The following is a 25,729-nucleotide window of genomic DNA, read 5'->3' on the forward strand; positions in this document are numbered from 1 at the left end:
TAGGAATTGCATTAAACGTAGAGATGGAGAGAGGGAGAACTGATCTCTTTACTGTTTTGTATCTTCCAATCCAAGAACATGGTATCTCTCTTTCTCTGTGTAGGTCATTAATTTCTTTTCTTAGCATCTAAAAATTTTCACTACATAGGTCCTGGGTAAGTTTTGTTTATACGTAAGTATTTCACTTTGGAGTGATTGCAAATGGTATTGTGTTTTTCGTTTTTTCCCCACATGTTCATCGTTAGCGTAGAGAAATGCAATTGACTTTTGTATGCCGATCTTGTGTCCTGAGACATGGCTGCGCTCACTAGTTCCAGAGTTTCTTTTTTGAAAAATAGATTATTTGGAATTTTCTTTGTAGGCAATCCTGTCATCTCTAAATAGGGATACATTTTTTTTTCTTTCTGATCTGTATGTATTTAATCTCTTTTTCTTGCCTTATTGTCATGTCTAGAACTTCCAGAACAGTCTCTAAAATTTTAATCAGTGTAAATTTCTAGAGATTTGCTGAAACACACTTGCCTGAATGGAGTCCATCAAACTTAAAACTATGAACTTTCAACACTATTCTTAGCCAACCTTTTCAGGTTTCATTTCCTGTAATTTGGATAAATAGCTGATAACATTCATCAGCGGTTATAAATGGCATCCACTCGGCAAAGTCCTTTGGAGCAGCAGTGACCTTATTGAGCTAAATGGAACCTGACTATAAACGCAAACCTAGCAAGGGGACCTTATCTGCAGGACAGGATCGGGGGCAGCGAAGCTCCCAGTATGAAGGTGTGAGGTGGACTGCTGCAATACATTTGAGCACGTCATTTGTTCTTCCGGCTTTCTCCCCTTTTCTCTAAATTGGAGTAGCAATAATTTTAAACTCCGAAAATATAAAATTCCCTCAGAGGTACCTTATTCTTATATATTAGAAATCACCACTGTTAGGAATTCTTTTGAGGATGGTCTTATGACAAATAAATAATTCTCTGCATCCTACTATGTTTTAGCAATAGGTAATTAAAATATATTTTGACAGGCCAGGCGCGGTGGCTCAAGCCTGTAATCCCAACACTTTGGGAGGCCAAGACGGGCGGATCATGAGGTCAGGAGATCGAGACCATCCTGGCTAACACGGTGAAACCCTGTCTCCACTAAAAAAAATACAAAAAACCAGCCGGGCGAGGTGGCAGGGCCTGTAGTCCCAGCTACTCGAGAGGCTGAGGCAGGAGAATGGCGTGAACCCGGGAGGCGGAGCTTGCAGTGAGCTGAGATCCAGCCACTGCACTCCAGCCTGGGTGATAGAGCGAGATTCTGTGTCAAAAAAAAAAAAAAAAAAAAAGAAAGAAAGAAAGAAAAAAAATATATATATATATATATATTTTTTGACAACTCAAACTCTCATCATGTGTTTTGTTAAGCAAAAGTTTATAATCATTAATAACACTTTTATTTACTTGAAAAATGCATATTTCCTACATATAGTGATGTGTTTTTTATGTTATACAACCTCCCTAACCTACCAAAGAAAGTTTATAGCCATTACAGAAAGACAGAAAACTTGAGACAGCTCAACCCTTTATAGGTTTTAACGATCAGAGGTCTTAGATATATATACATAGGTCCATGTAGGCCTTAGAAGTGTACACAGGTACAGTCTAATTTCTTGAAAACACTAGGAGCTCCTACATATAATATGTAGAAAATTTTAAATCTATAGTAAGAATCAAATTTCAGAGACTTTTTTTTTCCCAAAAAAACAAGAAACATCATCTCCAGGCAAGCTAGTCCTTCTTTTTTACAATCACTTCACTGATTTTCCTGGTTCAATTTCTACCCGTGCATTTCAATAACTCTTTTGTTGTTAAAACTGGACGTCTTCTAGGAGCCACTCCACCCGTGTCTGCAGTGAGCTGTCTGGGATGTGGACTCAGCCTCTCTGAGTCTAGTTTTCTTGTCTGTAAGAGCCAATGATGACGTGCAGCTCATTGGTTGCAGGGCTTAAATGAGATGGCTTCTGCTGAGGGCCTGGCCCCGGGCTGGGCAGGCAGTGGGCCCTCAGTTACTGGCTTCCTTTCTTCCTTCTGTAACATGCTGTCTTTACTTTCCCAGCTTCACCCTCTCCCCTCTCCGCTTTCCCCACCACAGAATGGGGAGCTTCTTATTTCGGATGCCCCTGTTCATGCATGAGAGAGGGGAACCCTTGCCAGAGGTATGAGCAGCAGGGATCTGGGGAGCTTCATGTCAAAGCTGCTCCTTTCTCTTTTTTTTTTTTTTTTTTTGAGACGGAGTCTCACGCTGTTGCCCAGGCTGGAGTGCAGTGGCGCGATCTCGGCTCACTGCAAGCTCCGCCTCCCGGGTTCCCGCCTGCCATGGCTGCTTACATAGAGAAGGGCTGTGCACAAAGCATCCTGTGTTCTTACACTGCTTTCACGTCATGGTGGGAAAAAAGTTGCATAAGTGACCAGTACCTTCTAGCCAATATGACCTAATAATGCATCTGCAATCCACCAGCAGAAGGAGTAATCCACGGACACACAGTCCTCCACCCTCACCCTAAAAACAATATGGTGGCTGCGTGATGCACAGTCAGCTCCTTCGTGGTCACGATGAGCTTAGAACCAAGACTGCGTTTGGCACAGCAAGCGACAAAGACACTCTCACAATACAAAGCAATCACGTTGTAGGTACAGGCATTGTCTTTTCTTAAAGAGTGAAACAACAATGATCTCAAAACGTCATTTTGACCACCAGCTATTATATGATTTCTGAATAGGTGAGTCTGGACTGAATACAATGGAATAAAGACTATCTACGTGAAGTATCCGTGTGAGTTGGAGATCTGCAAATGACCACTTTAATCTCAAATCTAGCACAGAGTTCCCCGTTCACCCTCTCTCATTCTGCTGCAGGGATGGCAGGGCTGCTACGAACCCTTCAACAAAGAGACAGTGGTCAATGGCTGTCTGGCTGCATCACTGAAAAGGTTTTTATTTAAGTGCAAACACCAAGGACTTTCTTCTTACTCCATCAGGCCTTTCTGGGAACTGCTTTGAAATATTCCTCCTTTGAAATATTGGATACGCCTCCATACCATTTCAGAAGCCAGATATGGTCTATCCTCATCTTCATAAAGAACCATTCATATTGACGAGGCCACTTCCTCATCCCTGGGTGCCTGTAGGAATAAAGAGAGACCACAGTAAAGCTGCTCTTATCAGAGGAGTGCACGCTGGGCCAAGTCATAGGACCTCCAGACTCCAGGCCTCATTTGGGCTGACAGCTGCTCAGAGGCAGAACTAGGGAGCTGAGTGTCAGTGCCTGGGACCACCAAAGGAAGTCAGGGACTGTAGACCTTAGCCCAGTGGCTAGAGGCTCAAGTCGTGGGCCAGGCTCCTTGGTGTGAATCTCAGTTCAACTGCTGATGAGCCGTGACGCCAGTGGGCTGTCGGCACTCTCAAGCCTCTGTCTCATCACCTGTCATGTGGGGTGATGTTGACGGGGCTTTTCATAGGGCGGTGTGGGGAAGCAGGCAATGAACCACATATACAACACCCGCAGAGAGTGAGTGCTCAGTGGAGGCTGGCTACCATTATTAGGAAACAAAGAAAGGCTTTATGCATCTCTATATGAAATGTTAACAGAATGGTGAGCCTGTGAAACCAGCTTGTTCATGGGAAGATTTCTAGTCGTGCAGCAGGCTGAGAGCTACTAGGGCAAGTGAGAGCCAGCTGGAGTTGACAGGCAACGTCACATCCCGTCTTGTGCTGTTGACTGACTTGCCTCTCCCCCATGCATACCCCTAAACATGCTGCGGTATCATTGAGGGCAGGGGCTGTGGCTCACTTCTTTCTTTTATAACTTCATAAAAATTTCCTTTATCTCTAAAAATGTTATAAACATAATTCAAAGACCAAGTCCAAACTGGGAAAAACATTTATTACAAAGCAAATGCATAATAGGTTGATGATCTTTATTTATTTTATTTTATTTTTATTTATTTATTTTTTTTGAGACAGAGTCTTGCTCTGTCACCCAGGCTGGAGTGCAGTGGCCAGATCTCAGCTCACTGCAAGCTCCTCCTCTCGGGTTCATGCCATTCTCCTGCCTCAGCCTCCCGAGTAGCTGGGACTACAGGCACCCACCACCTCGCTGGCTAGTTTTTTGTATTTTTCAGTAGAGACGGGGTTTCACCATGTCAGCCAGGATGGTCTCGATCTCCTGACCTCGTGATCTGCCCGTCTCGGCCTCCCAAGTGCTGGGATTACAGGCTTGAGCCACCGCGCCTGGCCTGATGATCTTTATTTATTAAAACAAATTTTTTTTTTTTAGAGATAGGATCTTGCTCTGTTGCCCTGGCTGGAGTGCAGGGGCGGGATCACAGCTCAGTGCAGCCTTGACCTCCTGGGCTCAAGCGATCCTCCTGCCTCAGCCTCATGAGTAGCATGCCACCATGCCTGGCTAATAAAAAAAAAATTTTTTTTTTGGTAGAGATGCAGTCTCACTATGTTGCCCAGGCTGGTCTTGAACTCCTGGCCTCAAGCAATCCTTCTGCCTCAGCCTTCCAAAGTGCTGGAATTATAGGTGTGTGTCACCACACCCAGTCAATCATCTTTTTGAAGAACAATTTATTTTGAAACAATAATAAACATACAGGGAAGTTGAAAGTACAGTATCCAAAACTGTTTTGTTTTCTTAATCCATTTGAACAAAAGTTGCTGATCTGATGCCATAACACCCCAAATATTATGCAGCCAAGATAGTAACATGATTTTTGTTGTTTTAAGAAACCTACTTTTGTACTGATAACTGGAACAAAGTTTGATACCTGGAAGTGGTGCTGGTGCGACAAACCCTAATCCATGGGGCACTGGCTTTGGGCCCAGGCCGTGGGTGGAAGCTGGAAGGACCCTGAGGAGACCGACAGTGAGCGCTTATAAAAAGGTAGTGCCTGGCTGGGTGGAGTGGTTCACGCCTGTCATCCCAGCACTTTGAGAGGCTGAGGCGGGAGGATAACATGAGGCCAGGAGTTCGAGACCATCCTGGACAACATGGCAAAACCCCTTCTCTACTAAAAATACAAAAATTAGCCAGGCGTGGTGGTGCACACCTGTAACCCCAGCTACTCGGAAGGCTGAGGCACAAGAATCACTTGAACCAGGGAGGCAGAGCTTGCAGTGAGCCGAGATTGTGCCACTGCACTCCAGCCTGGGCGACAGACTGAGACTCTGCCTCCAAAAAAGGTCGTGCCTGTGGGTAGTCCCAGCTACTCAGGAGGCTGAGGCAAGAAGATCCCTTGAGCCCAGGACTTGAAGGCTGCAGTGAAATATGATCACGCCACTGAACTCCAGCCTGCACAAAAGAAAAAGACCTTGTCTCTAAAATTAAAAATAAAAGCAGAGAAAGGCTACTGAAAGCTGGAGGTAAGGGGACCTACATTATGTAGCGGTAGGCAGACTTGGCAATGCTGTTGTCTACAGTTACGTGGAAAATAGGAAATGTTCACATCCTTTACCCACTTTTTGATGGTGTTGTTTGTTTTTTTCTTGTAAATTTGTTTAAGTTCCTTGTCGGTTCTGGATATTAGACCTTTGTCAGATGGGTAGATTGAAAACATTTTCACCCATTCTGTAGGTTGCCTGTTCACTCTGATGATAGCTTCTTTTGCTGTGCAGAAGCTCTTTAGTTTAATTAGATCCCATTTATCAATTTTGGCTTTTGTTGCAATTGCTTTTGGTGTTTCAGTCATGAAGCAAAAGAAGACATTTACGCAGCCAACAAGTATATGAAACAAAGCTCATCATCACTGGTCATTAGAGAAATGCAAATCAAAACCACAGTGAGATACCATCTCATGGCAGCTAGAATGGCAATCATTAAAAAGTCAGGAAACAACAGATGCTGGCGAGGCTGAGGAGAAATAGAAATGCTTTTACACTGTTGGTGGGAATGTAAATTACTTCAACCAGTGTGGTGATTCCTTAAGGATCTAGAACCAGAAATACCATTTGACCCAGCAATCTCATTACTGCATATATACCCAAAGGATTATAAATCATTCTACTATAAAGACACATGTGCACGTATGTTTATTGCAGCACTATTTACAATAGTGACTTGGAACCAACCCAAATGCCCATCAGTAATAGACTAGATAAAGAAAATGTGGCACATATACCCCATGGAATACTATGTAGCCATAGAAAAGGATGAGTTCATGTCCTTTGCAGGGACATGGATGAAGCTGGAAGCCATCATCCTCAGCAAACTAACACTGGAACAGAAAACTAAACACCGCATGTTCTCACTCATAAGTGGGAGTTGAACAATGAGAACACGTGGACACAGGGAGGGGAACATCACACACCTGGGGCCTGTTGGGGGGTGGGGGCAAGGGGATGAAAAACATTAGGACACATACCTAATGTAGGGGGGCTTAAAACCTAGATGACGGGTACAGCAAACCACCATGGCACATGTATACCTATGTAACAAACCTGCACATTCTGCACATGTATCCCAGTACTTAAAATAAAAATTAAAAACAAGAAAATAGGAAATGAACTTAATGAACCCACTGATCTAGGGAAGATTCTGGCCTCTTCTCATTGCTTATAATAACATGTGAAAGAAGAGAGGAACTCAAGAACTAGAGTTGAGTTTAAAAGCTAGCAATAAAAAGTAAAAATAAAAAATAAAAACGTTTGTGCGTGCACACACACACACACACACACATCATCTGTTTCTTTAAGTATTGAAAGCCATGAGCTCATGTGACCATATCCAATCCCAGTAATCCTAGTTTTCTCTGATTGTGCCTTTAGCCCTTTTCTGTGTCCTTACAAGGCTTGCTTATTCACCGCATCCCTGTGTGCAGGATCTTCCTCTTCCCGTGGGGTTGTGGATCGCCCCTCCAGCTCAACACTTGCCTTCGTGTTACCCTCCCTCTACTGCAGACCAATGCCTTCTAGCCTGTTTCCATCGCTGCACCAGCCCGCACCCCAGCTCCGAGCCTCCATTTCTGGCTGCCCCTGCATGGACACCTGTGGAAAGGCCACCCCGCGTGTGTGCGCCATCCTCAGCTTGTACAAGCTCTGACTCCAGGCTGGGCCGCCCTCTCACTTGTGTGGACCCCTACAGCAGTGGTTCTCAAACTGTAGCATGCACATCAATTTCCTGCAGCATGCCTTTTACAATACAGATTTCTGAGCCTTGTTTCCGGAGAGTTTGATCCAGTAAGCAGGTGGAGGTGGGGTCCGTAAAACTGCATCTAAGTCAGCATCCTACTGATTTAAGGGTGAGAACACCACACTGCGAAACGCTGTGCTGGCATCCCCAGCAGGCAATGTGCTTTGTTTCGAGTGGATGCTTGAAAATGTTTGTGGTGTTGACGAGAAAGGCTCAGCTCTTTTCAAGGCAAGGCAGGGCATCGTCAAAGGTTGGAAGTAGGTAGCAATTGTACCTGGAATAGCTCAGTGCGGTGCTCTCCAGAGGCATTCACCTGGCTTCTGCTGCCACTGCTAGTGATCTCCACAGCCAGGCTAGCTTGGTCCTATTACCACTGAAGGGCAGTGGAGACTAATCACTGTCATTGCATCAGAGGCATCAAATGGCACAGTCTGACCTCAGCTTATTATTATTGTGTATTTCTAGGCATATCAATTTTAAAGCATTTACACACCTGGAAAACATGGCTTGCTTGGCAAATTCTACTTCTTCTGGAGACACTGCGATCATCTGGCCAGTGAGTGTTACCCGGACACATCGGGGATCTTCCGGGTCAACAATGTTTTTTCTGCATGTGAAAAACATTTTTCGTATATCAGAACAAGGATAGCACATCAGCTGGCAATTCTAACGATTTTATAAAATTAAAAATAGTACTCACATTCCTGGTTATATCATTCAGGTTATGTGATGGATAGTTACTTTAAAATACCCAGGCCTTGTAATAGGTGTGCTTGTGTAGGTTAGATATCAGTCTGCATTCTGGGGCAGTGAGATAACATCCAAAGCACCCTAGTCAAAAGTGCTCATTTGAGGGTGGAGGAAATTGAGACAGGAAAGTTTCCTGACTCCCTCGAGGGGCTTGGGACAGTGGGGCAGGGTGGGGTTTTTTTGGGGAGTGGGGGTGCTTGTTTTGCTGAGCTCAAACCCCTTGCAGGAGGGGGAGTACACAGGTGAGCAGGTGCATGAGCTGGGGCGAGTGCCTTTTTTAGGCAGGAATGAACCCCTTACCAAGTTGTCCACAAACTCTGGAGCCCCAGAGGGCATGTATTACAAACAATGCTCTTTTAGTGGTTGCCATCAGCAGATGGCTTAGTGTTAACCAGCTCAGTGGTGAGTCGGGGTGACATACACCCTGACCTCTTGGTACCCGGCTTCTTGTCCGGCATCCGGGAAGAATCGGGTCATACAGACTTAAAGACTGGTGAGTGCAGAGGTTTTATGAAGCAGTGGAAGTGGCTCTCAGTAGAAGAACAGCTGGAAAGGGGCTGGTGCAGGAAGGTGATCTTTCGCTGAGACCTGGCCATCTCCAGCCAGGCTCCTCTCCAAAGTCGTGCCGTCTGAAGTTAAGCTGTATCTATCCATCCTCTCTGACTCTCAGTTGCTGCTTCTCAAAGTCTGGCTGCTTTTCCGTCTGCCAGCTGCTGTCTGAGGTTTACATGGGCACAGGATGTGGGGGCAGGGCAGGCCAAAAAGCAACATTCAGGCTCAAAAACAGGAATGCCTGTTCTCATTCAGGGCTTCAGGTCGAGGCTTGAGGGTGGAGCCCTCGCCAGGGACCCTGCCCCCGTTCCTATCAAAATGGGGAGTTATTATTCAAAGGGAATGATGTTTCAGTTCTGCTACGAATAAGTGCTAGAGATCTGCTATACAACATAAGAGTTCACAAAATAATATTGTGCATGTAAAAATTTACTAAGAGGGTAGATCTCATGTTAGGTGAGTTTTCTTTTCTTTTTTTTTTTTTTTTTTGAGACGGAGTCTCGCTCTGTCGCCCAGGCTGGAGTGCAGTGGCGCGATCTCGGCTCACTGCAAGCTCCGCCTCCCGGGTTCCCGCCATTCTCCTGGCTCAGCCTCCCGAGTAGCTGGGACTACAGGCGCCCACAACCGCGCCCGGCTAATTTTTTGTATTTTTAGTAGAGACGGGGTTTCACCGTGGTCTCGATCTCCTGACCTTGTGATCCGCCCGCCTCGGCCTCCCAAAGTGCTGGGATTACAGGCGTAAGCCACCGCGCCGGGCTCTTTTTTTTTTTTTTTTTTTTTTTTTTTTTAACTGCAGAAACAAAACACATCAAATGGACACAAGAAAACTTTGGCAGGTGTTGGATGTGTGTGTAATATGAGTGGCATCCCTGGAGTAGCGCAATGCATCTGTTTGGATCCAGCAGTGACTGGAATAAGGGCTTTCAAATATTGCCATCAGAACCTGCACTGGAGGGTCCCTTAATCAGCAGAAAGTGTATTAGAAATAATAAGAACAGTAGTGTGTGATCGCATTTGTGACTGCTTGCTAAGAAATGTTTCTGCGGTGACAGAGTTATCCTAAGACGTGTTTCCATTTTAAAGGTCACCTGGCAGTGAGGATGTGGGGAAGAAAACTTCTTTTCTTTTTTTTTTTTTTTTTTGAGACAGAGTCTTACTCTGTCACCCACGCTGGAGTGCAATGGTGAAATCTCGGCTCACTGCAACTTGTGCCACCCGGGTTCAAGCAATTCTCCTGCCTCAGCCTCTCGAGTAGCTGGGATTACAGGTGCCAGCAACCATGCCCACCTAATTTTTTTTTTTTTGTGAGACAGAGTCTCAGTCTGTCGCCCAGGCTGGAGAGCAGTGGTGCAATCTTGACTCACTGCAACCTCCGCGTCCCAGGTTCAAGCAATTCTCCTGCCCCAGCCTCCCGAGTAGCGGGGACTACAGGCACGTTCTACCACACCCAGCTAATTTTTGTATTTTTAGTAGAGACGGGGTTTCACCATATTGGGCAAGCTGGTCTCAAACTCCTGACCTTGTGGTTCACCTCCCTCGGCCTCCCAAAGTGCTGGGATTATAGGCGTGAGCCACTGTACTTGGCCCAATTTTTGTATTTTTAATAGAGATGGGATTTCACCATGTTGGTCAGGCTGGTCTTGAACTCTTGACCTCAGGTGATCCACCCACCTCAGCCTCCCATAGTGCTGGGATGACAGGCATGAGCCACCGTGCCTGGCCTGTGGGGAAGGGAACTTAAAGCTCTCACCTACCTCTAATCATGTCAGGGTGCCTATTTCTGGAAGAAGCATAAACAAGAGAATCTGATTCTCCAAATGTCGTTCAGATAGTGGCTTCATGTAAATCCACAAGGGAAAGCTCTTCTTGGCCACAGCTTGTGCCTTATGCTGTTGCAAGCTGTGTCCATAAGTGTTTGGGAAGATGGTTCAAGGATAAGGCAGCACAATGATAATATCAGTCACTTACATTCACATAGTGTTTCTGGTATTTCTAAAAGGCTTGTATATTCCATCATCTGCTGCTGTAGTAAGATTTGTCAATTTTTATACCAAGGACATTTGTACATCACCTCATTTTGTTTGAGCTTCATGACAACCTTAGGAGGTTTTATTATTAACCCCTGTTTAGAAGTAAGAAAAGTGAGACTCAGAGGATTTAAGTTGTCCAGGGCCATGGTGCTCACAGGGGTGCAGCCAGGCCTGTAGGACCCTATCTTAGGTCCTCTGGTCTCAAGTAGAAAGCTAGGCTACCTCCCAGCTACTTGGGAGGCTGAGGCGGGAGAATGGCATGAACCCGGGAGGCGGAGCTTGCAGTGAGCCGAGATTGCGCCACTGCATTCCAGCCTGGGTGACTGAGTGAGACTCCGTCTCCAAAAAAAAAAAAAAAAAAAAAAAAAAAAAAAAAAGCTAGGCTACTTGTCATCTGGTCAGAGTCTCACTGTCTCCCAGGCTGGCATGCAGTGATGTGATCTCAGCTCACTGCAACCTCTGCCTCCCGGGTTCAAGCGATTCTCCTGCCTCAGTTTCCCAAATAGCTGGGATTACAGGCTCACACCACCATGCCCGGCTAAGTTTTGTATTTTTAACGGAGGTGCAGTTTCACCATGTTGGCCAGGCTGGTCTCAAACTCCTGACTTCAAGTGATCCACTTGCCTCGGCCTCCCAAAGTGTTGGGATTACAGGCGTGAGCCACCGCATCTGGCCCCATCTGGTCCCTTATATCTGGGTATATCCCAGACTTGACCCCTCCTCTATCTCCCAGATCCAATCAGTCCCCAAGGTTTATAGATTCTTTATCCCAATATCTGATTATAAACTTTTAAATATCATGCTAGGACATTTTCTCAAAAGCTTGCCTTGGAGGTAAAAAAAAAAAAAAAAAAAAAATACTACCACATGAGAAAAAAAAGAGCCTGTTGCATAGAATTGTTTATGATGGCAAAAATTGGAAGTAACCAAAAAGCTTAGCAGTGGGGAAATACAAATATTAAGTTTTATCAATACTATAACATACAGCCTTTAAAATACATGAGATAGAACTATAGGTGTCCATGACAAAGATATAAGTAAAAATGTTACAGGCAGTGAATCCGTATGGGTCTGCAGCAACCTCAATTCTTGCCTCCTCGGAAGAAAGAATTCAACTGAGGGGGGGCATAAGGCAGAGTGAGAACTGAGGCAAGTTTTAGAGCAGGAGTGAGAGTGTGTTAAAAAGTTTTAGGGCAGGAATGAAAGGAAGTAAAGTACACTTGGAGGAGGGCCAAGCTGGCCACTTGAGAGATCAAGTACGTGGTTTGACCTTTGACCTAGGGTTTTATACATTGGCACACTTCTGGGGCCTTGCATCCCTTCTCTCTGATTCTTCCCTTGGGGTGGGCTGTCTGCATGTGCAGTGGCCTGCCAGCTCTTGGAGGGGAGCATGTGCAGTGTGTTTATGAACTTGTACACACACTCACTTGAGACGTTCTTCCCTTACCAGTCAAGTCTTCCTATAATGTCACATACCAGTTAAATGCTGCCATTTTGCCTCTTAGTGCACACGTGTGAGCCCACTCACCCAACTCCTGAGATATTAGCAGGAAGTCGCTGATCACCAACTTCAGGTTTTTTCTATCTATTGGGAGACTGCCTTTCCCTGGTACTGGGTGTGACCAATCATTACTTTAGAGAGACAGTTAACAACCACCTGACCACCACCTGATAGTCACCTGACATTCCTGGTCGGGGTAGGAGTGGGCCCTCTCCTGGCCTGCCCGTGTCTGACTAGTTACTTACAGTAACAAAAACAGTTGAAGAAATTTTAAAAATCTCTGGACCCTCAAACTCCTTATGCCAGAGGGAAGGTTAAGTCTAGAGGTTGAGTTATGCAACTCCCTCTTCCAAATAAATCGCTGTTACCAGCATTATGCATCGGCCAGACTCCCAGGGAAAAGGGAAAAGGCCTCGGGGGTCTCCAAATGACTGCCCCCACAGACCATTCATAAGTAAATTTTTTGCTGGCCTCCCATAAACAAGGACATGCCAATTGTAACTTCAGGTGTGCAATCTAAGTCTAGCTCCTGAAACTAAAGTCTGTTTGATTCCATGCTGATAATGGAATTGACATTCAATTGCAAGCTTATCTTCCCAGGTGCAGAACAAAGACAAGACTAGATCAATCATTCCTCTGCTTACCCAGAGACACTGGCATAATAAATTCTTCCTTTACTCCCTTTTTTTCTTTCAAACATTCACCTTATCCTATGTAAAATGTTGATTTACCAGGCACTAACTAAAGTCTCACAAAGATATAACCATTGCCTTACCACCTACCTGCCTCTCTTCCTACATGCCTTTCTCCCCTTTAAGAAAATGTACAAATACTAAACCTCCTGAAAACCTCTTCAGGAAAACAGCCACAGATAGGTCTGTGGCTTGCATGTTCCTGGACATGCCCAGAGGTTGGCTTAATAAATCTAAACTGACTGAGACACTTGCTTCAGTGACTCATTTTGGTTAACAGGAAAAATATGTGCTGTGCGGCTCCATTAAAAGAAGAAAGAAAGGGCTGGGTGTGGTGGCTCACACCTGTAATCCTAGTAGGGGAGAAGACCACCCCTCATATTGTCTTATGCCCAATTTCTGCCTCCAAAGAATGAAGAAGTAAAAACTAAAAGGCAGAAATGAAATCCACAGGCAGATAGCCCGGCACCACACCCTGGGCCTGGTAGTTAAATATCGACCCTTGATCTAATCAGTTATGTTATCTATAGATTACAGACATTGTATAGAAAAGCACTGTGAAAATCCCTGTCCTGTTCTGTTCCATTCTAATTACCAGAGCATGCAGCCCCCAGTCACGTACCCCTGTTTGCTCAATCGATCACGACCCTCTCACGCTGACCCGCTTAGAGCTGTGAGCCCTTAAAAGGGATAGGAATTGCTCACTGGGGGAGCTCGGTTGTTGGAGATGTGAGTCTTGCTGAAGCTCCCGGACGAATAAAGCCCTTCCTTCCTTAACTCGGTGTCTGAGGGGTTTTGTCTGTGGCTTGTCCTGCTACACTAGCATTTTGGGAGCCTGAGGCGGACAGATCACCTAAGGTCAGGAGCTCAAGACCAGCCTGGCCAACATAGGTGAAACTCTATCTCTACTAAAAATACAAAAATTAGCCGGGCATGGTGGTGGGCAGCTGTAATTCCAGTTACTCAGGAGGCTGAGACATGAGAATAGCTTGAACCCGGGAGATGGAAGTTGTAGCGAGCCGAGATTGCACCACTGTGCTCCAGCCTGGCCGACAAAGCAAGACTCAGTCTCAGAAAAAAAAAGAAAAAAAGAAAATTATAATCTGTGATAGATACTGCAAAAATGTGGTTGTTAAGTTATAAACTTTTCTTGTGAGTTAAGAGGAAAGAATGATGGAATGTAATCTACATAACAAAAGCTAAATCTATATCTTTGTACAAATAACTGAGATGCATAGGAGAAAAGAAGTAAAAATTGTAAGAAGAAACTGAATTCACATATATGAAAAATATTTAGAATTTGTGTCTGAATGATACTGTCATTAGTTGCACCCAATTTATTTGTTCACTATTAAAGCTAATTTCTTCATAAAATTGTTCTGTGATGAAAGCAATGAGATTAGCCTTCAGATGTAAGTCATTATAGAATAAGAACACAGTACATTTACATAGGGAGCATTTTTGCTTCTCTACTGTGGGTAATTACATAGAAATAGAAAGGAGATTATATATTTTAAAAAGCAAATAGAAAACTTTGCATTTACACCATGGAAAACCCAGCTAAACTTGGTATCACTTCCTTCTACATGTGGTAGGCAGGCCCCCCAAAGATGTCCACATCCTAATCTCTGGAACATGTGAATATATTCCCTTACATGGCAAAGAGGAAGTCGGTTGCTAATCAGCTGATTTTGGATCGAAGATCATCCTGGAAGGTTTGGCTGAGCCCAAGGCAATCACAAGGATCATTGAGTGGAAAGCGTTGAAGTGATTTGACTGAGAAAGACCCACCTGGCCATGGCTGGCTTCAAATACGGGAGGGGCACAAGCCCTGGGGTGCAGGCAGCCTCTCTCCAGAACAATAACATGATACATCTGGGTTATTTTAAGCCAGTAAAGTGTGGTAATTTTTCACAGCAGCAATAGGAAACTAATATACCATCTAAAGGAATTTGGATGGCAGCCCCACCCTTAGTCACAGGAGTGCAGCACACCTGTGGTTACTGGCAGCTGCGCCCCTGAAATGGCCAGCAAATGCAACACCAACTAGGCGAGAGGGCCCTGAGCACCCTGGGGACCCTGATGCACGCTGTCAATTGGTGAGAGGCTACTTTGGTAAACAGGGGCCACGGGAGGTGTTGCCCCTCCTCTGGGTGACAGATCTCATCTATTGTTGAGGCATCTGCTTCCCTCTCACACACAGCTTTCAGGAACCCTGGTCCATCCCCAGGTCCCGAGAACCTGGACTGCCTAAGCCAACCAGGGTATTCCAGTCCCTGGCTGTAGTGATGGATTCAGGGACTGGCACAACAGCAAGTTTGGTCACGAAAGCTCAAGGGGCTACTGGCTGAGGACTTTCAGAGTGGAACCCCCCCCCCAACTCTTCTTTGGAGTCTACCTGGAGAGATGCGCACTTTTGTTGGACATAAACAGGGCAGCATCTGTACCTGGGGAGGGGGGGCGGCTACACTGCATTACAAAGGAGCCACCCTTAAAATGAAACAGACACGACAGGAAAGAGGGAGAGGGAAAAAAATCTCATTTGGTTGACATTGTTTAGGCCCTAGGAAAAGCCTTCCTCTGAATTTTTCAGTCAGGTGAACTGTTAAATTTCTCAATTCTTTAAGTCCATATGAGTTTACTTTTCTATTTCTTTCAGCTGAAAGGTTCCTCACTAATTACAGGGCTTCAAGTTTCTGGAGCTCTGTTTGTCTCTATTCTTAGATGTGGTGGAGACATGCCCACCTAATGTTAGATGTATTAATAGCAATCAATGAGCTATTTTTCGTAAAGGCAATGAAGAAGCACCCTGGGGTGTCCCGTTGGGCTACCTCCTGCAACTTGAGCGAGCTTACTTATTTTTATTTGTGTTTCACTGGTGTGGGTGACCCTAGGAGCTGAAGGACAGGGGCTGTGTTGATTGCATCTCTCCTTCAGGCCAGTGGACATTCTTTTGGGTATTTCTCCCCTTTTCACCTGACTTTAGGGTTGGCTACCCATGCCCTGTGAGGATGGATGGGCAGCTTGTAAACCAAGAGGATTCAAGTCTCAAGGGTAGGACCAGAAAAGCCTGATCCATGCTCTCAAAGTGGCCACCTGGGGAGCCCAGAGGGATGTCCTTCCTGCTTGCGGACCCTGCCGGAGAGTGGCAGGAGCCATCCTGGACTGTGACGTCTGCCCTCCAGACCCTGACTGCGCTCACTCATCGAGGCTGGCCTGGTCCCCACCCAGCACTCCACAGGTGTCCTCTACTGGATGAAATGCTTGCATACCCAGCCAGGAGCTTCTTTTAACCTTTTCTATTTTTATTTTGCCTATAACAGAACCTAAAATGGTATATGAAGATTCAATCTAGGGAGTCAAGGGACCAAATATCTGTTCTTAGGGGGTGGGTTTCATGCCCAAGGCATGGATGCCATTGTATTAGGGGTTCCAGAAGCTTCTGAATCGGGAGAATGATCAGTCACAGCACTTTGTATGCAACGGAGTGGATTACATGACCTGGGGAGTCATAAAGGACACAATAAAGCAGTGCTCTCCACTACGTTAAATGATCTCCAATTAAACGTGAAGCTTGCCTTCCAGATAGTTAACCTTCTCGGAGATAAGTAATCCTCCTCTTGCTACAACAATTTCTTTTACACTCATATTTTTATGGGCTACAATTTTGTAAGAGCTTCATAAGGGATGCATTTTTCTAAAAATACATGTAACCTTCCCAAACACTTTATATCTTGATAGTATATTTAAAAGTCTGTTTTATTTTTATGTGTTGGTGTTCAGTGGTAAAGAAAAATGTTGGAGGAAAGGATGTGTTATGTTCTTTGAGGATTTCAGAAATTATACCAATATATATAAACATACTGAACAAATGACATTAAAATATTTGTTTAACCTTTGTAATATTTTTTATAATATAGAGAAAATTCGCTGGGCGTGGTGGTGCACACCTGTAGTCCTAGCTACTCAGGAGGCTGAGGCAGGAGGATCACTTGAACCCAGGAGATTGAGGCTGCAGTGAGCTATGATCATGCCACTGCACTCTAGCCTGGGCGACAGAGTGAGACCCTGTCTCAAACACACACACACACACACACACACACACACACGAAAAAAGGAAGTGGGTTGGACCGCCCAATCCTGCAAGTGATAAAATCACCATCATTGTACAATGGTTCTCAACTGGGAGAAGTTTCCTCTCCATAAAAAGCAACTGGGAATCTGGGGAGCATCCTGGTTTTCACAGAAACCTGGTTGAGGGGCTCTATCTCCTTGCACTTGGTGGGTAGGGGTCAGGAATTCTAAATGTCCTGCAATGTATGGGACGATCTTACACAAGGAACTGTCCTACCCCAAATGCCAATAGAACCCACTGAGATACGTCGCAAGGCTCTGTCTTTCCCTGATGTATCCAGCCAGATAGTAACAGTAGGAAGGTAGGTGTAGACCAGGCTTTCTCAACCTTAGCACGGCTGACATCTTGGGCTGGATGACTTTTTGAGGTGGGGGGCTGTCCTTTGCATAATAGAGTATTTAGCAGCATCCCTGGGCTCTACCTGCTAGATACCAGCAGCACCCCCCACCCGAACCCAAGTTGGAAGAACCAAAAAGGTCTCCAGACACTGCCAAATGTCCCTGTTTGAGATCCACTGGTGGAAACGCAGGTAAACTTTTCGACTTAGTGGAGGGAGAGGAGTGAGTTGCCTGGTGTGATTTCATACTGTGTCAAATAAGTATGAGCATCATCTGCAACTGAGAGAGAATGAAGGGGAGCGCTTAGGTTTGCTCTTTAAAAAAGGGATCTTACTGGGGAAATGAAATGGGATTTTCTAGGAGTGCTGAGAATGCATGCGAGGGTTCTGTTCATGAATTGAAAAGCGGCAGTCTCAGTTCGGCCACATCGGCCACATGGTTTTGGGCAGACCTGAGCCACCTGGGTGCAGGAACAGAGGAGGTGGAAGCAGGGCTTAAAGGTGTTGGGTATGGCCAGGCAGGAGGCGAGAGGGTCAGAGGAGGTGTAGGTGCTCTCAGGGCAATCGTGAAGACGGACCATGGAGTCTAACCTGGGCAAAGAGAAAGGGGAGCCAGGACATGCTGACAGTTGGGAAGATCGTGACAGGGACAAAGGGTTGGCAGCTCCATGTGGTCCAAGCATGTTGCAGGAGGGTTGCACAAGCAAGAAGGATACAGGGTAGGAGGCGTGGAATGGAAATTCTGGATGTGGTGCCTTTGCTAGCAAATCTGGAGTGTGGGTGGTGAGAACCTGGCTGGAGAAGCTAGAGTGTAGGATGCGCCCTCCACCCAGTGCTGAAGGCAAGAGAAAGAGGATGGCAGCAGAGACGAAAAATGTGAGGCCTGCAGCTCCCACTGCCAGTTTTACTCCTGTTCCCCAGGGTAACCCCAGAACAAATAGGATTCTCCTCTTTGGTGTTAGCCTTTCCGGCATCTGCAGAAAGCACTGTGTCATTCCTGAGACTGCTCCTTTCCGGGCTGGCTGCTTTCAGACATCCCAGCTTGTCCATGTCCCTGTTAAACTATGGGATCCAGAACTGCCCTCGAAACTCCAGCGGGAGGCGAGCAAGGTTGGGGAGGCATCTCACCTCCACCACCCTCTACTCCATCCTCCTAGGGATGCTATCCACAATAGCTCCCCGCTTCATCATCATAGGAAACCTATCAAAGAAACGAATGCGCTTTGGTGTGACACCCTTCCCAACCAATATTGCCTGTAGGTGGTCACTTCTTTCCATTCTCAGGGCACAGAAAAAGCTTGTCTATTTTATTAATATCTTTCTTTTAATTTTTATTTTACTTTACAGCATACCAGTATAATGCCTCATACTGTCCTAGTTAATTTTTTCCCTCAGTTTTCTTGCCCTTCTTGGCACCATTTTCCTGGTTATGACATTGGCTTCTCTTGACAATTTTCTATGTCTCCCAAATATGTAGTTTTCCGTGTCTCTCACTGTATCAAGCTTCCAGTCGTTTCAACCCCAGAATCCTTCCTCTGGCTCCCAGACCCCTTCCCCCCACTTTTCAGTGTATTACAAAAGGTGAAGAAAGCAGAAACCTCCTACACAGAGTTCAGATGAAACCCCGCCCTACCAGTAGACCCTTTCGGTCATTGACCCAATTGTTCTTTCATCCACAGTTTCACACCCGTTGTGAAATTAGATATATGGGAAATAAATGTAAATCTGCCCAAGTTATTATTCCCCAGTTTACGTTATTCCATCTTGTCTATGAGAATACAACCATGCGGGTTTCTTCAAATGCCTCAGGGAAATCCACAACAGTTTCCTAACGCGTCATCACAGGGAAGCTATAAAAGAAAAGGATGGTCTTTGACATGACATCCTTCCCAACCCATATGGCCTGTAGGTGGCCACTTCTTCCTCTTCCTAGGGCACAGAAACCATCTCTTCGACAGCCTGTTCTAGAATCACTATGTAAGTTATTTGTGTTCACCCACAGATCCTCCCAACGTCTGATTTTTGAGACTCTGAATGACGCTTGCCCATTTTCAGGCTGTTGATGTCTCTTTTACCCCTCGATTCAGTGTTCCCAACCATGACTTCCCTGATTTCTCTGAATGAAATGTGTGTTGTTCCGAAGCCTTAGACATACAGTTGGCCTTCCACATTCATGGATGTTTGCATCTGTGGATCCAACCAACCACAGACTGAAAATATTTAGGGGAAAAAAAAGCTACAGTATAAAATAAAAAATAATACAAATAGGCCAGGCGCAGTGGCTCATGCCTGTAATCCCAGCACTTTGGGAGGGCAAGGCAGATGGATCACCTGAGGTCAGGAGTTCGAGACCAGCCTGGTCAACATGACAAAATCCCGTCTCTACTAAAAATACAAAAATTAGCCAGGCGTGGTGGCAGGCGCCTGTAATCCCAGCAACTTGGGAGGATGAGGCAGGAGAATCGCTTGAACCCAGGAGGTGGAGGTTGTGGTGAGCCAAGATTGTGCCACTACATTCCAGCCTGGGCAACAGAGTGAGACTCTGTCTCAATAATAATAACAATAATAATACAAATAAAAAAATCAATATGCTATCACAACTATTTATAGAGCACTTAAATTGTATGAGGTATTATAAGTAATCTAGAGATGACTTAAAGTACACAGGAAGATGTGTGTAGGTTACATGCATACTATCCCATTTTACATCAGGGACTTGAGCATCCACAGATTTTGGCGTCTTTTGGTGGGGGACTGGAGGAGGGTTTCTGGAACCAATTGCCCACGGATACCAAGGGATGAATTGCTTAACTGGAATAGTGGTCCATTACATATCCTTACTCATTTTGGGCTAGAATTTTCTCTTATCCAGTGTCAAATGTTGTGATTCAACAGACACTGGCCAGCCACACACAACAGACGGCACCAGAAAAGGGGGGATGTGGACCCACCTCCTGGACAGGAGAGCAGCAGGCGTGTTTGAACAGCCCACTCTGAGAGGCGAGGCACTGTCTAGCAAGACGGTTCAATGTATGACCCCTTTCCTTTGAGTTTTCACATTCATTTATAACTTCGATATGCTGAGATTATATTAAAATTTATCTTCATCAATTGAATCTCACATGTGTTTGAGCCATTTTATTTCTATATTTAAAACATTTGTATTATAAATAATTGCCATCATGACACCTCCAACATACCAAAGGGGGCTGCAGCATACATTAGAATAAATCACTATGTTTCTATCTCCACTTGCAAATCCATGTAAACTGTTACTTCCATCCTGCGGTAGATAGAATAACAGCTCCCCCAAAGATGTCCTAATCCCCAGATGCCAAAGATGTCCTAATCCCCAGAATGTGTGAATGTGACTTTATGTGGTAACAGGGACTTTGCAGATGTGATTAAGTGAGGGAGCCCGAGAGGGAAAGATTATCGTAGATTATCCAGGATATCCATACATATCTATGATAGATATGATATTCGAACAATTCAAATCAACTTTAAAAATAGTTCTGTGTTTTTGTTGGTTCTGCAGCTTCTGAATCAGTGCTTTCTGAAATGTGGGTGGGGATTCTCATTGCCTCTGGGATGCAGCTGATCCCACAGAGGGCCTAATGTAAACAGAAGATCCTCCTAGGGGGAGGCAGAAGTCTCAAGTGAGCAGTAGGAGATGGGATGGCAGAAGCAAGCCCTGAGAGAGGTAAGCAAGGGGCCACGCGCCAAGGAATGCATGCAGCCTCTAGGAGCTGAAAAGGCAAGGAAACGGCTTCTCCTCTGGAGCCTCCAGAAAGAAGCAGCTCAGCCCACACCTTGGTTTTAGCTTTGTGAGACTCATTTCAGACTTCTGCCCTCTAGAACTGTAAAATAATACATCTGTGGCTGGGTGCGGTGGCTCACACCTATAATCCCAGCACTTTGGGAGGCTGAGGTGGGTGGATCACGAGGTTAGGAGTTTGAGACCAGCCTGGCCAATACAGTGAAACCCCGTCTCTAATAAAAATACAAAAAATTAGCTGGGCATGGTGGCATGCACCTGTAGTCCCAGCTACTCGGGAGGCTGAGGCAGGAGAATCGCTTGAGCCCAGGAGGCAGAGCTTGCAGTGAGCCGAAATTGCACCATTGCACTCCAGCCTGGGCAACAGTGTGAGACTCCATCTCAAAAAAAAAAAAAGAAGACATCTGTGCTGTTCTAAAGCACGAAGTCTGTGGCAATTTCTTACAGTAGCAGTGGGAAATGAAAGTGCCCTTCCTTAATGCTCCCATGAATATTCCTCATATGCAACCAACAAATACTCCCACACGGTGCTCCAGGCCCTGCACCTGCTGAGGGCTGCAGACAGCAAGAAAGATGTGGTCCTGGCCTTCAGGGAGCTGCACTCTGGCAGGAGACACGGACACCAGACAACTTGCCACACAATTAGTGATTTCATCACCTGCTATTACAACATGGAATCCTGAGAGTCAATGAAGTTCTGAAGGTCAAGGAAGGCTGAACCCTAGGCAATGAGTAGGAATCAGGTAAGGGGGTGGGCAGGAAAGCACGCTAGAGAAAAGTGCTTCCCACCTTCCTGAGTGGGATTAGTGTCTTATAATAAAAGAAGCCCCAGAGAGTTCCCTGGCCCCTTGCCCCATGTGAGGGCACCGTGAGAAGATGCCACCTATGAACCAGAAAGCAGGTGCTCACCAGACACTAAATCTGCCTCAGCCTTGGCCTTCCACCTCCAGAACTGCAGGAAATAAGTTTCTGTTGTTTATAAGCCACCCAGTCTGTGGTATTTTGTTACTGTTATTTGCACAAACTAAGAGCCAAAAGGCCACTGGGACCAGGATAAAGACAAGACAAGAGAGTGATGTCTAAGGCTGGAACTGTGCCGGGGTGGGCCATTTAGGCCTCGCAGGACATGTTAAGATTTTAGAAATTTCCACTAAGTTTCTAAGATTTTAGAAACTCCCAGCAATGGGAAAGATTGAAGGATTTTAAGCTCGACAGTAGAATGATGAGACAGGTGTTTTGAAAATATCCCTCTAACTTTAGAATGGAGAATGCATTGATCCAGGGAGACCTAGTTGGGAGAATTTAGAACACAGTGAGTGATGCTAAGGGCTTGGGCCAGGGGGTGGAGAGAAGCAGTGAGCCGGGAGAAGTCTGGGAGGTAGAGCAGGTGAGCCTTGTAGACTGGGTGGGGGTGTGAGAGGGAGAAGGAGCCACAGCTGGCAGCTGAGTCTGCCATGCAGATGGGGAGCCCAGGTAGAGGAGGCCTCTGGGGAGGAGAGGAGGTTGGGTTCAAGATGCCCAGGAAGCAGGTGGACTTGGGTCTAGAGCTCAGATGAGTGGTCTCAGCTGGGACTATACATTTGGGAGTCACTGGCACATATGAGTGGAGGTTTGAGGGTGGACTGGGCAGAGCAGGAAGAGGTGACGACTGAGAAGACACCACTGGCTCATAAGAGCTTCTCTCTTTCCCACCAATCTTCTACAGGCCGATAACTTGTAGGGGATTTAACACAAGCAGCTTGAATGATGCGTGTTTCCACGTGCGTCTTATACCTTCTCCCTCCCCTCAAAGGCAGATGCTCTCTTTTTTCACATTTATCTGTGACGGTGTTTAGCACGGTTCGTTACTCAGCAGATGCTCAGTGAGTATTTGTCCACGCGAATGTTTTATTGGAATATGTGGCCCACATGGACTGTGTGCGTGTATTTAGAGCAAGTTTCATGTCTTGCCTCTATTGCTGTGCAAGCCTATGATGGATATGATATTCGAACAATTCAAATCAACTTTAAAAATATTTCTGTGTTTTTGTTGGTTCTGCAGCTTCTGAATCAGTGCTTTCTGAAATGTGGGTGGGGGTTCTCATTGCCTCTGGGATGCAGCTGATCCCACAGAGGCAGGGAATACAGTGGGTAACAGTCAGGCTCGGGACCCAGGTTGCCTGGGAGTGAATCCCAGCCCTATGAGGATTTGGTCTGTGGATCCTTAAGCAAGTCCCTCACACCCTCTGTGCCTGAGTTTCCTCATTTTTAAAAAGGTGCTAACAAGTGTACCTCTCTCATGGGACTCTTGTAAGAATCACATGAGTTATTTCTATAACTCTTTATGTATATCATATACTATTCCTCCCTTTATACATAGGAGGGGTACAGTGTAAATAGGGCACTATTGATTTCCATCTTTTTTCCCAGTCTCTGCCATCCCAGTCCTGTGCAGAAGAAACACTTGTTACTGACCATAGCTACCATTTTATAGTACTGAGCGTGTGCTCAAAACTTTACACGCATTGAAACATTTCATCCCCACAGTGGACTTAGGCTACTATTATTCCCATTTTAGGGTGAAGAAGATTGAGAATCAGACAAATTAAGTTTCTCAAAGCCAGGCAGATATTAATTGGAGGGCTTAGGACTCAAATCGATGAGCTTCAAATTAGAAGCCCTTTTCTCTAATGTCGTAATTCTCCTATTTAACTGTGCATCAGAAGTACTCTGGCTGCTCCTTGAAAGTGCAGATCCCAAAGTCCTTATTTTCAGAGACTGCTGGAGCCCAGAATTGGCATTTTCAACAGAATCAGGTGGCTCTCCTGGGCGCAGGCTGCTCCTGAGTGGTTTAGTCATGCTGCAGCCCACCAAATGGTTCCAGAATCAAGCCCAACAGGGTCAGGCTGGCCTCAGACCTGCTCCCAGGCCCTGAGCTAGCAGCCAGGCCGAGAAAGCAGGCTTCAGGGTCACCCCAGGGCCCTCTTGACTCATCTCCAGGATCAGGTGATCCTCTGGGACTGAAATGGGGCACCCTGGCAGCTCCCTGCCTGCTAAGGGTCTTGCTACCATGCTGACCTCTGATTGGAGGCCACTCTGAAACCACTTCTCAGATTCCTTCTGAGTTCCCTCTGCCATTTCCGCAGACACTGCCAGGAACTGACCTGGGCAGGCAGGTCTCTCGCTGCTCAGCCCTGGGTCCCTGTGCCTCAACCCGGATGGCAGACGTCAAGAATAGACCCATGATCCCCCCTGCCCCGCCCCCCACCCCGCCCTCACCCCCTGCCCCCTGCCCCGCAGAGGCCTCCATAGACCAAAGGAAGCCTCAGGGGGTGCTCCGCCTTTTTTCTTTTTCTGCATCACAGAGGATCCGGGAGGTGACCCCTACTCTAATACGCGACATGTGCTATGGAGTGACACCCTCCCCGCACCGCATGTTCAATTGTCCTTTCCAAAAGCCTGCTGTTCATCTCGTTAGAGATGCGCCACAAACAATGCATTTAAAAAGGGACCTGCCTGCCATTTGGATGCGTGATTCATTTAAAGGGAAGAAGGCGGCTACAGGGAGAGCAGAGGCCAAAGGCAAAGGGAGGCTGAGCCAGGACTGGAGCTGTCTGTAGAGACCACGCAGCAGGCAGCAGCGTATGGTCATGAAGACTAATTACTGCACTGTCCATTTTTCTGTCTTGCGGTTCTCAGGCCCTCAGCCTCCTAGTCTGAACGACGAAAGGCAGGAGTGGATGGCCAGGGCCCTTCCAGGCCGTAAATACTTCTAAGCACACTGGAGTCTCATCTCTTTTTACAGGGGAAGCTTTGCTGTTTCAAGGGTCACATGGGCCAGCAGCCCCAGCTGGCCTTAGCTCTGCCCGTGCTGCAGAGACCTCCGGGACAAACAAGCAGGATGGAAATGGCTGCACGAACCAAGATCAGCAAGACCAGGGAAGGGGGTGGGCTTTCCAGAGGAAAGAGCCTTGGACTGGGAAGTCCCAGGAGGCTGAGTCACAAGAGAGGAAGAAAATGAAATCCTGGGGAATAAATCCGTGAGGGAACTCTAGTCCACAGGACTAGAAAATTGAGATATCGTCTTAAGGTGAGAAGAAAGAGGTAAAGAAGGGAAGGAACACCAAGGAGGAGCTTAGTGTCTTATTTTTGAAGGCCAGGTCAGGTTGGGCAGGCTGAGCTGGAGATGATGGGTAGATGAATGGACAGATATACAGATGGGGAATGAGGATGTCAAGGTGGGGGAAACTGCAGCCACACTGTGGAACCCTACTCAGCTCCCCTATTGTGGAGAGCCTTGGTGTTAACTGTTAGGGGACTTTGTATATGTGGTCACGTGTTACACCTTGCTGTCTTGATTCAAATGGTAGTGAAAAATAAGCAGGGAGGCAAGAAGAGTCTGTGCCTCTAAGTGTTCATGCCTACGCATGCCTGGCTTATAGTAAGTGCTCAGTAAATCTCATTTGAAGGAAAAAAGTCTTATTTTCATCACAATATTTAATATGTTGGCTTATACTCAGTATGCTTAATTCATGTTGAATTGAATTTATTATTAGTATCTCCCTACCTTGTCTTTATACGTTTGGAGTAACAGCTTTCCCTCCCAAATTCCTTTCAATTAATTGAAATCTTTTCACATGTTTAGACACTTTCTTACCATTTCGACACGCTAGATAACTTAGATACACTTCTTTATCATCTCAGGAATGTTACTTCAATTATTTGCTTGTCTGATGGGGAAAGCCCAGCCTATAAGAGCAAAAGGACATTGACAAAGAGCATGTGCAACTGGAATG

General features: G+C 45.9%; 1 protein-coding gene across 1 annotated transcript in view; it reads right to left on the bottom strand.

Moving 5' to 3' along the window:
* Nucleotides 1–2,248: 2,248 nt before the first annotated feature.
* Nucleotides 2,249–25,729, bottom strand: part of CREG2 (cellular repressor of E1A stimulated genes 2) — a 39,541-nt gene continuing 16,060 nt past the window's right edge. The window contains exons 3-4 of the mRNA XM_050755154.1: nt 7,673–7,786; nt 2,249–3,169 (exon numbers count right to left, since the gene is read on the bottom strand). Of these exons, the coding sequence (XP_050611111.1) occupies nt 3,022–3,169; nt 7,673–7,786 (262 nt within the window). The 3' untranslated portion in view covers nt 2,249–3,021. The remainder of the gene's footprint in view (nt 3,170–7,672; nt 7,787–25,729) is intronic.

This window comes from Macaca thibetana, chromosome 13, assembly GCF_024542745.1.
Source record: "Macaca thibetana thibetana isolate TM-01 chromosome 13, ASM2454274v1, whole genome shotgun sequence".
Lineage (NCBI taxonomy): Eukaryota > Metazoa > Chordata > Mammalia > Primates > Cercopithecidae > Macaca > Macaca thibetana.